General features: G+C 33.1%; 1 protein-coding gene across 1 annotated transcript in view; it reads left to right on the top strand.

Moving 5' to 3' along the window:
• LOC149562327 (Metallopeptidase M24 family protein) overlaps positions 1–15,080 on the top strand; it is a 325,045-nt gene that overhangs the window by 130,760 nt on the left and 179,205 nt on the right. Inside the window, exons 6-7 of the mRNA XM_089825850.1 lie at positions 1,596–1,871; positions 6,989–7,143. Coding sequence (XP_089681976.1) covers positions 1,596–1,871; positions 6,989–7,143 — 431 coding nt within the window. The remainder of the gene's footprint in view (positions 1–1,595; positions 1,872–6,988; positions 7,144–15,080) is intronic.

Below are 15,080 nucleotides of genomic sequence, written 5' to 3'. Positions count from 1 at the left end.
CAATTTGACAGTGTAACTGTATTTAGGATTGGACTTTTAGATATTTGGTTATTGTATTGCTGATGTAAAATGTAATAACATATTCTGAGGTATTTTAATGAGCATCTACTGGTGCATTTGCTGGTTTATTTTGCATTAAATATCTGTTTATATTCTGATTTTTTTTGTGCAAGAGATTGGTCAAAATTTCCATTTGAGATGCTACATGAGATCATGCATCAGCTAAAAATGTTCGAAGAACAAGATCCAATGGCAGTCGGGTATGCTCAGCTCATGGAGCTAGAAGAATCAAGAGATAGGAAATGAAGTCCATGGAGTACCATCAATTCCAAACAAAAAGAGCCTTTGCTAAGAAAGCAACACTCAGGATGTTCAAAGAGGGTGATTTTGTGCTGAGATGGGATGTATTGAAGAATGTGATGTATTGATGATATTGTGTTCCAATTACATGACATTAAAAGGCATTCAATATCATTCAACCAGCATCATCAATTTGGAAACTTCTTACCCCTCATCCATTTATTGGATCTGATCTTTTGAGCAATTGCCTACTTGGCTAAAACTGGTTGCAAGCGCATAACACCGTATCTGAGACAGCATCATTGATTGCAAGCAAGAATTGCATATATCAGATGCAACATCAGATTATTATTGCAAGGTTATACATGCACACTTGAAACAGCAACTGTATTGCTGCATATCAGACATTGCATGATTTAAGGGATCATATCAGAGACAACAATCAAAATCGCTACAAGCAATACTGTCTTACATCTCATTGCATATATTAAAAAGAATTACATCAGAAATAGCAATATAACAAGATCATCTTGCATACTTACTTGCCATATTTGATATAGAAGAAGATTATAGTGACCATTACAAGATCAACTCACTTAAGCATACACTTAATTGTATAAATCAAAGGTAATAAATGGCATTGATAATTGCCATTTATTATATATTTACTGTATATTGTCAATTGCATAAATTCATAGTGAAATCAGATATCATAATTCATAATAAGGAATGCAATTGATTGTTTAATAAGTCCAAGTTATCCTATAAGAGGACATTACATTCCACACATGTTCTTCCTCATATTTTTTAAAAATGCCATGTTATCTAGTTTTTATGTATATGGAGTTTTTACAATTGATTCCACAATTTTTTCATCTCTGAAATGTCTCTTTTAAAAAAAATCGTGGGGTGCTCGTTTGTTACGTGGAATTCTTGACTAAGTGTTTTCTTATATTGCACATTAAAAATCTCAACTGTAACATTTATGCAGTCCACATTTTTTAAAATGAAATAATAAAAATTCACATATGATTGGTCATAAAATATCAGTGTTCAAGTGATTATGATGAGTGTATCAGAAACTTTACAGTACAGACATTTCATGAGTTGCAGTGTGTAGATTCTGACATCATTTACCTTTTTCTTACACCATGCCAGCTTATTTTTTCTTAGTGAGATAAATAAATTAGCAATTTTGTAATGAGAAATTATAATTCCTTGCAAACAATATATTACTAATTTTAGCTTTAGTGCAAGTTGTTACCATATCTTGCTCATGAAATTGTTGTCTTCAGGTTGGCAAACTGTGGTGCAAAACTTTGGTTGGATACGTCATGCACAAATGTGGCAATAGTTGATGCTTTTCATTCTGCATGCAATAAGTACTTTGAAAATCTGCCCAAGAGAAGTAAACAGAAAAGCATTAAAGAAAGAAATAAGTTACTTAATGCAAAATCCATTGACAGTGAGATGGAAGGACCTTTGGGAATACACAAGGCCTCACCAGTAGCAATTGCAAAGGCAATAAAAAATGGCGCAGAACTTGATGGGATGAGGCAAGCTCACTTAAGGTGCAAGAAAGTTTTTCTGATGCATTGGGTAGCATTTTGTGTAGATTTATTGTATTGATTTATATGTTTCAAGGAAACAGGGAAAGCTGCTTGTAATTTGCAGATTTCATACTTCTTAGTACTTAATTTTGTCTTGCTGGAAATTCTATATTTTGTCAATTGGTGCAGAAAATCTTTAGAGAATATGCCGAGGCATTTTTTTGATGAGATTATGCTTTCAACAGAAATAATTATGTTAATCTATTATCACACCAGGACTAGCAAAAACAAGATAAATGAAAACACTCAAATACACACAATAAAGAACATGAAATATTGTATCACTTGTGTGTCATAATGTGCAGTGGTCACAACATTATTCCATGATCTTAGATGGCAATTACAGTGAGGAGTTCTCTTGACGGGAATGGGTGTAAGTACCCCTCTCCTTTCTTTACTGGAATGTCATTTCACTGGTCCGCTGAGTGCAAAACAGCGGATTTCTCCCTTAATCTATTCCAATCCCAAGTCTTTCTCCAGTGCGCATTATCCATTGCTATTCTTTTCCATTCCAATTAAGCCTTCTGACTGTCTGTTTTATTCAGCCACTTGGCAACTCTTGGTAGTATGTATGCTGTGCACTAAATATTCAATTAATTACACGAACCACAACATCATCTCCAATTATCTTATTTGGTTCAGTGCACATATATTGTAGAATATAACAGTAATTATCCATAACATCATTTAAGTGATAACATAAAATTTAGCTAGATAAAACAACTGTTTCTGTGCATCATTATTGAACTTCGAACTAGAAGCATAGACATAACTTCAAGCAACAATATTAGGATAGAATAACTAAATTCACCAACATATTTTACAGCAAAAGTCCAATTCTTACTACTATCGTGCAAAATTTACTCTAACAAGAGAGAGTAACAATAAATCTATTTGAACAATCTTTTAATTGAATATGGAACATTGAAATATGATAATTCATTGCATCAATTTATACAACATAATGAATTCTTCCGAGTTATTACAACAAGTACTAAAAGACTAGAATCAAAAACTGCAACTCTTGAAACTTAATTTTCACTATGGAATTACTTAAAATAAATAGGATGAATTATTACATGATCATCTCTTATTATTGTCATTTTCGGTTTCCTTTGCAAATCTTCAGCAATCCTTATGGTTACAAAATCCTACACCTACGAGAAAAGTTGAATGACAGCTCAAACTCTCACAAAGGGTTTCATCAAAATGATCAACCAAGAATTACTTAGAAATTATAATGCTCAAATAACTTTTTTATTAACCCCTTTTTTCTCCATAAAGTGACTTTATTTTAACTTTTTGGCACTTAATTCATGTAATTCACCCTATTGAACATTTGAAGTAAGTAGTCTTTAATGTTTCTTTTTTGACAACTTAACATTTAATTATTAAATAATTTATGGCACACAACCAAAGTTGCAAAAGAAAAACCAAAAACCAAAATAGCTTGAAGCCAAATTTTGAATTTGCCAACATACAGAGGTTATTGGTGATCATTCTTAATGAAAGTTGATACATTCCAAAAATAGAATATTCCTTCAAGTTTGGAATGCACCTGAAATTTTGAAACTACCTCCAAAAAGCATTAATGGGTTCACCTTGATCGCCTAAACACAACGCCAATAAATGAACTCCATTATAGAAAGTCTAACACTCTCCAAAAAGGATGGAGCTAACAAAAATGCTGGAGTGACCAAAAAAGGAGACATTACATGCTACCACAATATATTCTTGCGAACTAAAGCCCAAATTTTGGAGGAGCATGGAAAAATGTATTTTGTCAAAATCTTGGAATGAAGGGAAACAAAACCCGGTTTGAGCTTTTCTAGCTAGCATATTGTAATGTCCTCATATGCATGAAACCACTCTAACATGATATAAATGTGTGGTCCAGGACTGACAGACCTTGGACACTTTCAAGTAGTTAGCAAGTAGAAGTAAAGAGTTGTAAATAGCATTCAGTAATTGAAACAGTTATATGTGTATATTGTTGATGGTAACTTGCTGTAGGCAGAGCCAGTTTGCATTATCCAAGACATTAGGATGAAATTGGAAGCAATATCATATCAGGGAAATTCTCTTATCTGTAAGATTTCACAATCTTGTAGATGACATCTTCATGAAGTAGAACTTGAAGAATCAACTGGCATAAGAAGGATTGTTAATTTACGAAGAGAACATAGGAGAATTAATAATCAACTATGTTTGAAATACATCTACTCATCTCTCCATGAGTTCAAGACTTTAAGTTAAGTAGAGCAAGTCATAAATACAAATAAGTCACGAGATAACAAGCAGTCAATCTTGATATGTCACAAATATCGTTAATAGTGGATTACAATCCAAACACCGATATTCCTTGAAGAACAAAGTATTGTAGCAAACCATTGTTACAAGCTAGAGTTGCCGTTGCACCAAAAGATCGACCTGTCAATGCCCGAGGGCCGATACAACCGCTAGACTTATAAAACATAGGAGGCGGTTCAGCCATGTCATGAATCCCAAAGGGGAAGGCTGGCAGTTAGTCCAACAATTCCCCCCTCACCGTTACCTGAGGAGATTTGAACTTGTGACCAAGCTCTGATACCACTTGTTACAAGCTAGAGTTGCCATTGCACAAAAAGATCGACCTGTCAATGCCCGATACAACCAGTAGACTTATAGAACACAGGAGGCAGTTAAGCCATGTCACAAATCTCGAAGGGGAAGGCTGGCAGTTAGTCCAACAACCTTAAGGTCACACATTAACATCAAGTGATCCATAGATTGATCGGCAACAGCCTTCCATAATTGCTTATCAGGAGGCGATCAAATATTGCATTAAATAATTCGTCGAGTTTCCATTGAACAAGGATAATTAACAAACAGCGATCATCATATATTGAAGTTAGAGAACAAGAGAAGTAAACATTGATGTCATCATTATCACTACCCAATTGAAGTCAATAATATGCTGTTGACTGATCATCGGTTAGTTATCCAAAAGGTGTGATTACAATGAAAAGTCAAAAAAAAAAAATGGTGTGATGAAGAGTTGCAATCTTTCATCTTTGCATCTATTTGTGGTTTATTAAAGAGGCATCGACACCATTTCAAAGGCATTCATCATTCATTCATTTTTCAATTAAATTTATTCCGTGGGATTCAAATGGAAGTTATCCACTATTGGTGCAATATGTATAGAGACAACAATCAGGAACAGCAATCCTATATCACATAAAAAATAAGTATTCAGTCTGAAACATTGACAGGCAATTGCAGATCAGCCATCATTGGATCATCGCCACTTAATAGGATATTCATCTGATAAGTGTCATACCATTCAGTGATAGATAATTTGCATATCAAGGAGGATATCAGAAACAGCAATATTATTCTAAACTTGATCGAGATATTTTATCAATAATATTCATCCTTAGACATAGTTTGAAATAAGTTTCATAATTTAAGAAAACATTGAATAAGACTTCTAATCAGATTCAGATCAAATAGAATGACATTTGCAGCAATATATTGTTCTATATAATCGATATTATTGATCAAAGATAATTTTCACACTATAGCAAGTAATCCTTGCAGTGAATTAAGAATTATTTCAGAATCATTGGCATAGTATTGTTATATAATATCAAGACAGGCCCACATTTTTATTGATATATCTTTCCTTTTAAGAATATTGTCACCATTCAACACATTCATATGGGGCAAACTAAAGAATTGAGTATAAGTTGAAGCCTCTTGCAAATGGAATTAAAAAAATTTAGTCCAAACCCTAAGAGATTGCATAAGGGGCCATCACAGATTTTACTAACTTTTAATTGTTGGGGGTGTTGTTTGCCCAAACATTCTACGAAATGGCATTCATTGCTGCTGTGCAAGGAACTTCCCTCTCCAGCTGTTTAAAAAATCATTGAGAAATCTATCTGCAGTTTTTTGTGCTTTCCCTTAATATTTTAAGCCTAATTTGGAGTGGTTATATCCTTTGTTTGCACTTCTTGCATCACTGTTATTATTAGTTGAAGCCTATAATAGGGGATAGTGTCAATCCTACATACCTGCTTTGCATGTCAAACCACTTGCTTCACACACAAAGATTTAGGATGCTTAGAAAATGCAATATTGCCTTGGAGCCAGCTGAATGAGAATCCCCATGTAGTGCAAGGCCGACATTGGACCTCTCTGTGTTATTGTAACAAGCTTACTTGGAGTGGTATGATCCACAACCTTGATAGTGCAAAACAATGGTAAGATGTTGGGAGCCTAGATGATTAGAGATCAAGGCAGTGGGACCAAGAGGAATTTTGTGTATCACATTGGTTATCTCTAAAGCAGCTGTCAGACAATGGATCCATTCTGATAAAATATGGTTATAGGATTTGGGGATGACAAACTGAGAAGAGCCATTTGAAAGCTCTTCTAATTTTGAAGCATTTTCATTTCCAACAGTCTATGTTATTATTATCTTGGATCATTATATCCTATGCTGTTGTTTCTCGAACGGACGATTTAAGTAATTTCTATTTGTGCATGATCTATTTGGGTAATGATGACTTTTGGGGTGTTTTTTTTTTTTGACAAGCATAAAACACTAAATTGATGCAAATCATTTATGGACTCCACACATTTCTGATAAGGTAGTTAACTGTTCATTATCTCACAAGGTTCCAAACACTAGACAATATTTTCTCTGTTTTAAAGAAAACCTTGGAAAATGTGGAGTTAAGATAAGGAACGTTAGCTTGATTGAATATGCTTTGATGGTCTTATTATTGGAGATATGCGCTTAATCAACCCCAATAAAACTTTGCTTCATCCTAATGTTACCTTGCTTTCTGTATTTTCATTGAAATGATTGTAATATGATTTTTCATTCAATTGTAATTTTTCATTGCAATGTGATTTTTAAAGTGCCTAGAGTTTCTTGAAAGTCTTTTGTCTGTATAAATAACTGAATTTCTAACTTTTTGTTTATATATTCTAAAATGTGTGGTTTATGTTGGATACAAGAGCTAATGGATGCATTGTTGCAGTTTCATACTCAATAAGTATTCCTCATTGCTGCTTCTGTTATGCAGAGATGCAGCAGCTCTTGCTGAATTTTGGACATGGCTTGAGAAAAAAGTTGTCCAAGATAAAACGACTTTCACAGAAGTGGAGGTTGCAGACAAGTTATTGGAGTTCCGATCGAAGCAAGCTGGTTTTCTGGATACAAGTTTCGACACAATAAGTGGTAAAGAATAGTAGGATGAATTTTAGTTGTGTTCGTTATTATAACCGAGAACAGTTCTACATCAGAATTTCTGGATCCTTTTTGAAATTTGGGCACAGTGATATGGCCAATAAATAGTCTCTCTTGTAATTATATTTTCCTGTAATGATTTGTAAAATTGATGTTTCCACATAAGAAAATGGTGTTAAATAAACTGTTTTTCTTAATAAAAAGGATGGAATCGCAATGTATTCATAGACTTTGAACTGTTGATGGTAAACATAACTTTGAAAGCTATATCTAGACTTTGATTTTCAAAACTTCTGAAACACAAATTGTTGAAACTTATCCAATCCAGTTCTTCCAGCTTTAAACATCAGCTAATAAAGCCAGAAAATGCATCTTTGGCATAAGGAGCTTCCACCAAAGATTATTTCGGAAGAACAAATAGGCTTTGTGCTCGACAGATCCATTCTTGAAGAAATTATTATAGCCCAAGAAATCATAGAACACAATCCAACAAAGAACCATGCATGTGGATCAAATTAGATATTCAAAAAGCATATGATAAAGTAAATTGGAGATTTTTGTTAAAACTAGAGCTCAAAAAATCATAAAAATAACCAGCAATAAGAAAGAGAGAAAATTGAAACAAAGAACATCAGAATTATCTTGGGAAAACCCTTCAAGAATGAAGGGAAAAACCCAGTCACACAACACAAATATATTTTTAGTGATAATGAAATGTTCAAGTGTACAATGTCCTTTGCTTGAGGCGAATATATAACAATAGGAGAGACTCTTCACATTATAATCGAAGGTCTCTTGAGATTCCCATAAATTTTATAATTAATTACAACTCATCGAATATTCATGCCTTAATGCTTGTGAATGACACATGTCATTTACATTTAATATTACAATTAAACATAAGTGTCCTTTTCAGCTGAACATAACAATAACGGTAATAACATTCATATTTCTAGAGATAAAGATCTCTATCACAGCTACCATCTTCAACACTCCCTCTTAGCCAGAGAGAGATCTTTAGTTGAACTATCACACAAGATTGCAACCAAAATGTTAATGATAAAATCTCATCCCACATATCCTATAAGATTCATGAAAATCTATAACAATCAATCACATTCATGGAATCACTCAACATGAAAACATGTTACAATTACTCATTGTTAATAATCATGAAATCACTCAACATGAAAACCTGTAACAATCACTCATTGTTAATAATCATGGAATCACTCAACATGGCAGATTTGTAACAATTACTCATGGAATCACTCAACATGACAGATTTGTAAGACTCACAACTAAGCTTTTAATCATGGAATCTCTCAACATGACATCCAGCGCCCATCACGGAATCTCTCAACGTGATGACATCATGGACTCTCTCAACATGATGTTCACTGTTGCATAGAGAAAGAGTTATCATAGCTGATCTTACAATCTCATTGTTGATTTCACATGAATGGAAATATACATAACAAAACAAGACCTAGTTTCATTTAAGTTTCAAATTCTACAAATATCACAAGAATCACAAGCATATATGAGAATGAAGGGGATCCCATAAGTACTCCCTCTTAATTATGAAGCCTCCCTCTGAAGCTAAAAAAAATTCCCTCTAAACCTCAACAACTCCCTCTTAATTAAAGCAACCTATTGTCTTTCTTGTTGCATCCTACAACAATGAGAGATAAAAGATCATTCGCTATTTATAACTTTTATAGATATTGAAAATGTATCAACTTTAATTTTTGACTATAAATGAACTTCAAAATCATAAGATAGTTATATCAGCAATTTATGCAATACTTATCTCTGCAACTTGTACCTATGCTGAGTTTACACATATCATCAAGATCAAGTTCGCTCAGAGGCAATTACCACAGCCCTTTTGCTCCTTCTGTTCTAAATCTTTGTATATGATCTTTCCCTTCTAAATGAAGATATGCATCATCAATACAAACAATGTCTGCATGTTCATCAATCTCTCATCACTTCATTGGTGCATTGTAGATGGAGTGAGATTAATAATAATTCATAAAATCTATCATTTAGATCAATGCAAACACTATACCCAGTGTTGTAAAAAATCAATATTTAATGATAATAAGTACGGGATACTTATCTCTTTCATATGCAGATTCAACAATGTTTTAAGCAACCGAAAACAAATTCAAAGAATCATACAAACCACAAGTACTAGTATAGTACTGATTGTAGATGGAGAGAGCAACAATTTATGTCACAGTTACTCACCCCTAATTCGAAGATGTATTGAGAAGAAGGTTTAACCTAACCTCTTGAACTGCTATTTCCCTCCCTTAGTCATTAAAGCTCGTGACTGCTGCAACATCCAGATGAAAATAAGAAATCATAAATTCAAAACTTTCAAAACTGAAAGACTTCAAGTTCTTTTATTTAAATTTAATTTTTAAAATTTTTTTATGGCAGAGCTGGAGCACACGAAAAGGCAAACTCCACTGCTATTTGCAAGCAAAATGGAGATCCTTCCTTTTATATTCGTTACTGACAAGGCAGAAAAAAGAAATAGAATAAAACTTCCTTTCTCGTTATGAGAGCGGGTGCCATGATTAGACATGTTGAACAAATGCATCCTCTTATCATGTCAAGAACTCCTAGACACACCTCCTCTTACTGAGCCTACGACTAGATGCTAGCGCTGGTGCCTGATAGATTATCCTTTACTTTTTCAACCTTGTGAAAGATCCCTATCTGTTTGGACAAGCACACACCCATTACATATTTATCATCTACAACACACACTGGTTCTGACTGAAAGCGATAGACCCAAACAAAATATCAATAATCACAATAATGTCGTAGAGGAGCTTCTTCAATCATCCACGTAATGAAATAGCCAAAATAATGCATGATAAAGATTGATGACACTCAAGGAATAATGTTTACCCTATCCTTTTTTCTTTTTTTTAATCACTGATGTTAGCAATCACCGCTAATCTGATGTTAGACATATGCAACTCATAATCAAGTTAGAAATAAGGAAATTTCATGAAATGAGCAATAAAATATTAAGTCACGATCAATATACTTGACGATTAATTTCCTGATGCTCTTTGAAATGGAAGGTATCAGCTTCGACATCCTTGACCTTGCAAAGTTTCACCGCATTGCAAAGATTCATCGCATTAAAAAATGAATTGAATGCTTTGACATTACATTTGAGCTACACGAATAGAATAAGGATGATCAGCATGCGACATCTATCAAGAAGTGTAACCGGCCTTCTATCCAAGCCTAAGACGAGAAGGACAAAAAAACACACTTCTCTATAGATGCAAAGTGAGATATATGAAAAGAAACGTTCATGCAGAAGCCTCTGCAAAAATGCAAAGCCATTGAATAACATAGATGCTAACAAAAGTGATAACATCTTTGATTATCATCTTCCTGTAGAAACATCAAGACATAAAACAAGAAGAATATTTTTTGTTGAAGAAGATCACTTGATAAACAAGCACTCGAAAAATGACTTCTCTCCAAAGAATAATAGAACTACTTCAAATATAACTCCTTTATTGCTTTTATTGAACTAGTCTCTGACACCATGTTAAAAATAGATCCCAGAAAATCATAAAAATAACTAGCAATAAGAAAGAGAGAAAACTGAAACAACGAACACTAGAATTATCCTGGGAAAACCCTTCGAGAATGAAGGGAAAAACCCAACCACACAACACAAATATATCTTTATTTATAATGAAATGTTCAAGTGTACAATGTTTTTTTCTTGAGGCGAATATATAACAATAGGAGAGATTCTTCACATTATAACCGAAGGTCTCTTGAGATTCCCATAACTCCTATAATTAATTACAACTCATCGAATATTCATGCCTCAATGCATGTGAATGACACATGTCATTTACATTTAATATGACAATTAAACATAAGTGTCCTTTTCAGCTGAACGTAACAATAACGGTAATAACGTTCATATTTCTAGAGATAAAGATCTCTATCGCAGCTACCATCTTCAACAATTTTAATGTAAATATTTAGAAGTATTTGGTTTCTAAAAAAGTTGGATAAATTTGATCTATAGCTGCATATCTACCCCAAGGATATCGATTTTAGTAAATGGAAACACTAAAGGTTTTTTCAATATTTCTGATGGGATTAGACAAGGTGATCCAATCTGTCCATTTCTCTAAGTTTGTATGGAATTTTTTTGAAGCACCCAATAGGAAATAGGCTTCAATCATCCTCAAAAAATATATTAAGAATATAGAACCCATAAATTTGTTTAGGGCTTTCAATCATCCTAATGGATCCAGAGTATGGAATTTTATCAAATATTGCATACCTATTATCAGTGAGAAACTTACCTGGAACATAGGTAATGGGGAATCTGCTCTGTTCTAGGAAGACTCTTGGGCAGGTTTTGAATCTCTAGACTCGCTAGGATTAGACCACAATATTAAATCTAGTATAACTCATTATAGAGGAAAGAAACTTAGTGACTACATTATCAAGGAAGATGCGAACTGACTAGTGGGATGGCATTGGAAGGACTTGGATAATACCCCACTTATGGAGGACCATAAAAAGACACTAATGGATATTCTCTCCAAAAGACATTTTTCGAATAAAAACTAGAGAAGATAGATTAGTTTCGGTTGGATTGAAGGATGGGATATATAAAGTGAAAGAAGGATGTCAATAGATCTTAGCCTTTTTTAACTTTTACTCTCCTAATCTCCCCCTTAAGTTGTGTTGGGATAAGTTTTGCTGTCCTAAAGCAGGCACCTTTTTATGGGCAGCATTACAAAAGAAAATTCTCACAACAGAAAGGTTCAAGAATTTAGGTCATGAAGATCCTAGGTGTGTTCTATGTAAAAACAAAGAAGAATCAATTGATCACATTTTACTCAACTACCCGTATGCTAAGCAATGCTAGTTGGATATATGTCTAAAACTAAACTGGTCAATTGCCCATCATTGTAACTTAATAGACTTTTTTAATCAATGATCGACAAAGATTCTTAATGGTTTATACTGCAAAATATGGACTCTAGTTCCTTCAATTGTTGTCTTGGAACTCTAGAAGGAATGAAACCACATAATTTTCTAGGATAAGGAAATGTGAGTTTAAGCACTTCGAAATAAAATTGAGGCTAGTATTGTAGAAACTCTTAATAATAGGTTTTTCCATCTAAACCATTCAGAAGGTATTTATTCTCATATTGATGGAGTTATTTGAAAAAACTAGTTCGGCTTAATTATTCCACCTCATTTTGGGAAAGCAGGGTCCACAAGTAAGGAAGATTGAGCACAATGCAAATGGCAACCCACCAAGATGGGGTGGTACAAATTCAACTTTGACAGTGCTTTTAGGGTAAACCCAAGTACTACAGGTATAGGATGTGTAATCCATAGCTGGGAAAGTGAGGTAATAGCTAAGCTTGCAAAGCCTTCAAGTAAATCCACTAACAACATAGTAGAAATAATGGCTCTCAATGAAGGCCCAAGGTTAAGTAAGAATCTTGGAATAAAATCTTTAGAAATAGGAGATTCTTAAATACTAATTAATGTGTTAAGGACTAGTAAGACACCTAATTGGAAATTTCAATCCTTCCTCGAACAATCATTGGAAATATTAGAATCCTTTCGAGATAACGAAATTAAACATATATATCGAGAAGGTAACAAAATAGCAGATGAATTGGCAATAGAGGGGTAGATGGGCTTGACTATACAGACTTAAGCTCATAAGACTAATTATTATGGGAAGAAAAGTAGCAAGTCTGACTAAATGTAAACCTATTGAATATTGGCTCTTTGAATTATAAGATAATGTTCAATAAACATTATAAATCAATAAATTAAATTTAGGTATATTAAGCATTCACATTGCCTTGGAATCAAACAATAATAAATCCTTTGGTATTAGAATTAAGCTACAATAGTTTACAAACCAAGTAGATGACGATATCATCACTTTGAAACACTCATATAGAAAGGGACTAACTTTATATAGCACATTCTAAACAGTGGAGTAGTATCTACTAATTACACATGATACTAGAACAATAATGAGAATATAAGTTGGAGCAACTATGAGCATCCTTGTCTATATAGTAAGGATTGGCATCCTAAGTCCCTCTATTTTTAAGTAGATGATTAGATAGTAGACAAAGAGTTTGAAAGGTTTCTAAGTAAGAAAATGCTAGGAAAGTTTGTTTTCCAATCCACCTTAAGGAATAGCTCATAAAGAATGGTAGATTAAAGGATTGTTTGTTTATCTGGTCATTATTTAGGAAAGTGTAAAAGCTCTTAGCTTTTAGATATAGGATTGACATGGAAAATTAACTAATAAAATTATTATAATATGCTTGACAAATTTTTAGATGTATTCACTTAAGGGTTTCTAATAATCACAATATTTGTTTACTCTTCCTCGATAGGACTAAGAAAAGGAATGTTTTGCTATCTATTCATTGTAAAAAGAAATTTAAATTTCTTCACTCTTAGATAGAAGACTGATTTGGATACTTCGTCTTACTGAAAAAATTATTAGAATAGTTTTTTGGAACTCTAATTGGAATAATTGAAATGGCTATTTCCTTCGAAAATACTAACAATGGAACTTAGTCAAAGGTTAGTTTTTTCAAAAAGTAGGAGAAGCACACTCGGAAACATCATTAATAACATCAAGAAGTCAACAAGGCGACGATAATGATGAGTATAAATTTATAAATTTATTCAAGGATTAAAGATCCATATGTAATATATTGGCTAAGGGCCTTTTACTGATAATTTTATTATTATTGTATCAATATATTATTATTATAAGTTGTTATTAATTATCAGATTAATAAATAAATTAATAATAATTAATTATTGTCATTTTTTTCATATATTAATAATATTATATTAATGATAGATTATTTTATATTTTCATTAATTTATTAAGATTAATTATTATTTCTTATTCTAGGAGGGGAGCATTACAATGTGACATACAAGGCTTATGAACTCCATCTTCTCCACATTATGAATTATATGATTGGTCTTGAAGAACTCGATTCTTAGAACCAACCATAGTAATGTAGAGGGACATTCCTTGAGGGGATAGGGGGATAGGAACACATCCCTTGACTCCTCTAGGGGATGGTCAAGTGTCTATTGTCTAGCTAAAAAAATTTGAGTTCGTTTTAAAAAAACCAAAACAATTTTCTTATATTGCATGCATTCTCTATGTGGCTTCATTTGCATTCATTTTTGGTTTCTTATTGTATCCAATAGAAGCAAGAAGAGTGAAGAGTTGGGAAAAGGGTGCTTGTAAGAGTGACAAGTGCTTGCAAGTCAAAGAGGATTGACAAGGAGAAAGAAGAGGAGGAATATTCTTCACCTTGTTGAAGAGATTTCTCAATGATTCTTTATATTATTTTCTTGTTTTCAAATGAATGTTCATTGTTTTTAGTTTTATATTTCATGTTGTTTCATCTTGTTATAATTATTTAAATTTCATTTCTAGACTGAACTAGACTCTGGTTGCCTAATATTTTGACTTGAGATTTTGTATTTTAAAGAAGGGGATAGGCTTAAACCATGTATTTAATATTTTTATTTATTTTCATTTAGTGTCAAGAAGTGTCAAATTGAGCTTCCGCGTCATGAAACAAGTTGTAGTAATGATGAGATGGAATTGGAAACTCATTCTCATAGTAGCCAAGAATATGAACGTGAGCATGATGATGAGAGCAATGAGGGGGTTGAGTAAATTTAATCTCAATCCATAGATAATTGGCCACCTAATCCACCATCTATTGATTTCCCCTAGGCTTTTGACAATGTGGGCTAGGGGTAAATATGATCCTAAATCACCTCTTAGACTATTTGCAACAAGGAAAAATGCCCCAACACAAATAGGTGGTGGCACAAGG

Source organism: Cupressus sempervirens, chromosome 4, assembly GCF_028749045.1.
Source record: "Cupressus sempervirens isolate cs-2001-9-10 chromosome 4, ASM2874904v1, whole genome shotgun sequence".
Lineage (NCBI taxonomy): Eukaryota > Viridiplantae > Streptophyta > Pinopsida > Cupressales > Cupressaceae > Cupressus > Cupressus sempervirens.
This window is presented reverse-complemented; position numbering and strand designations above follow the sequence as displayed.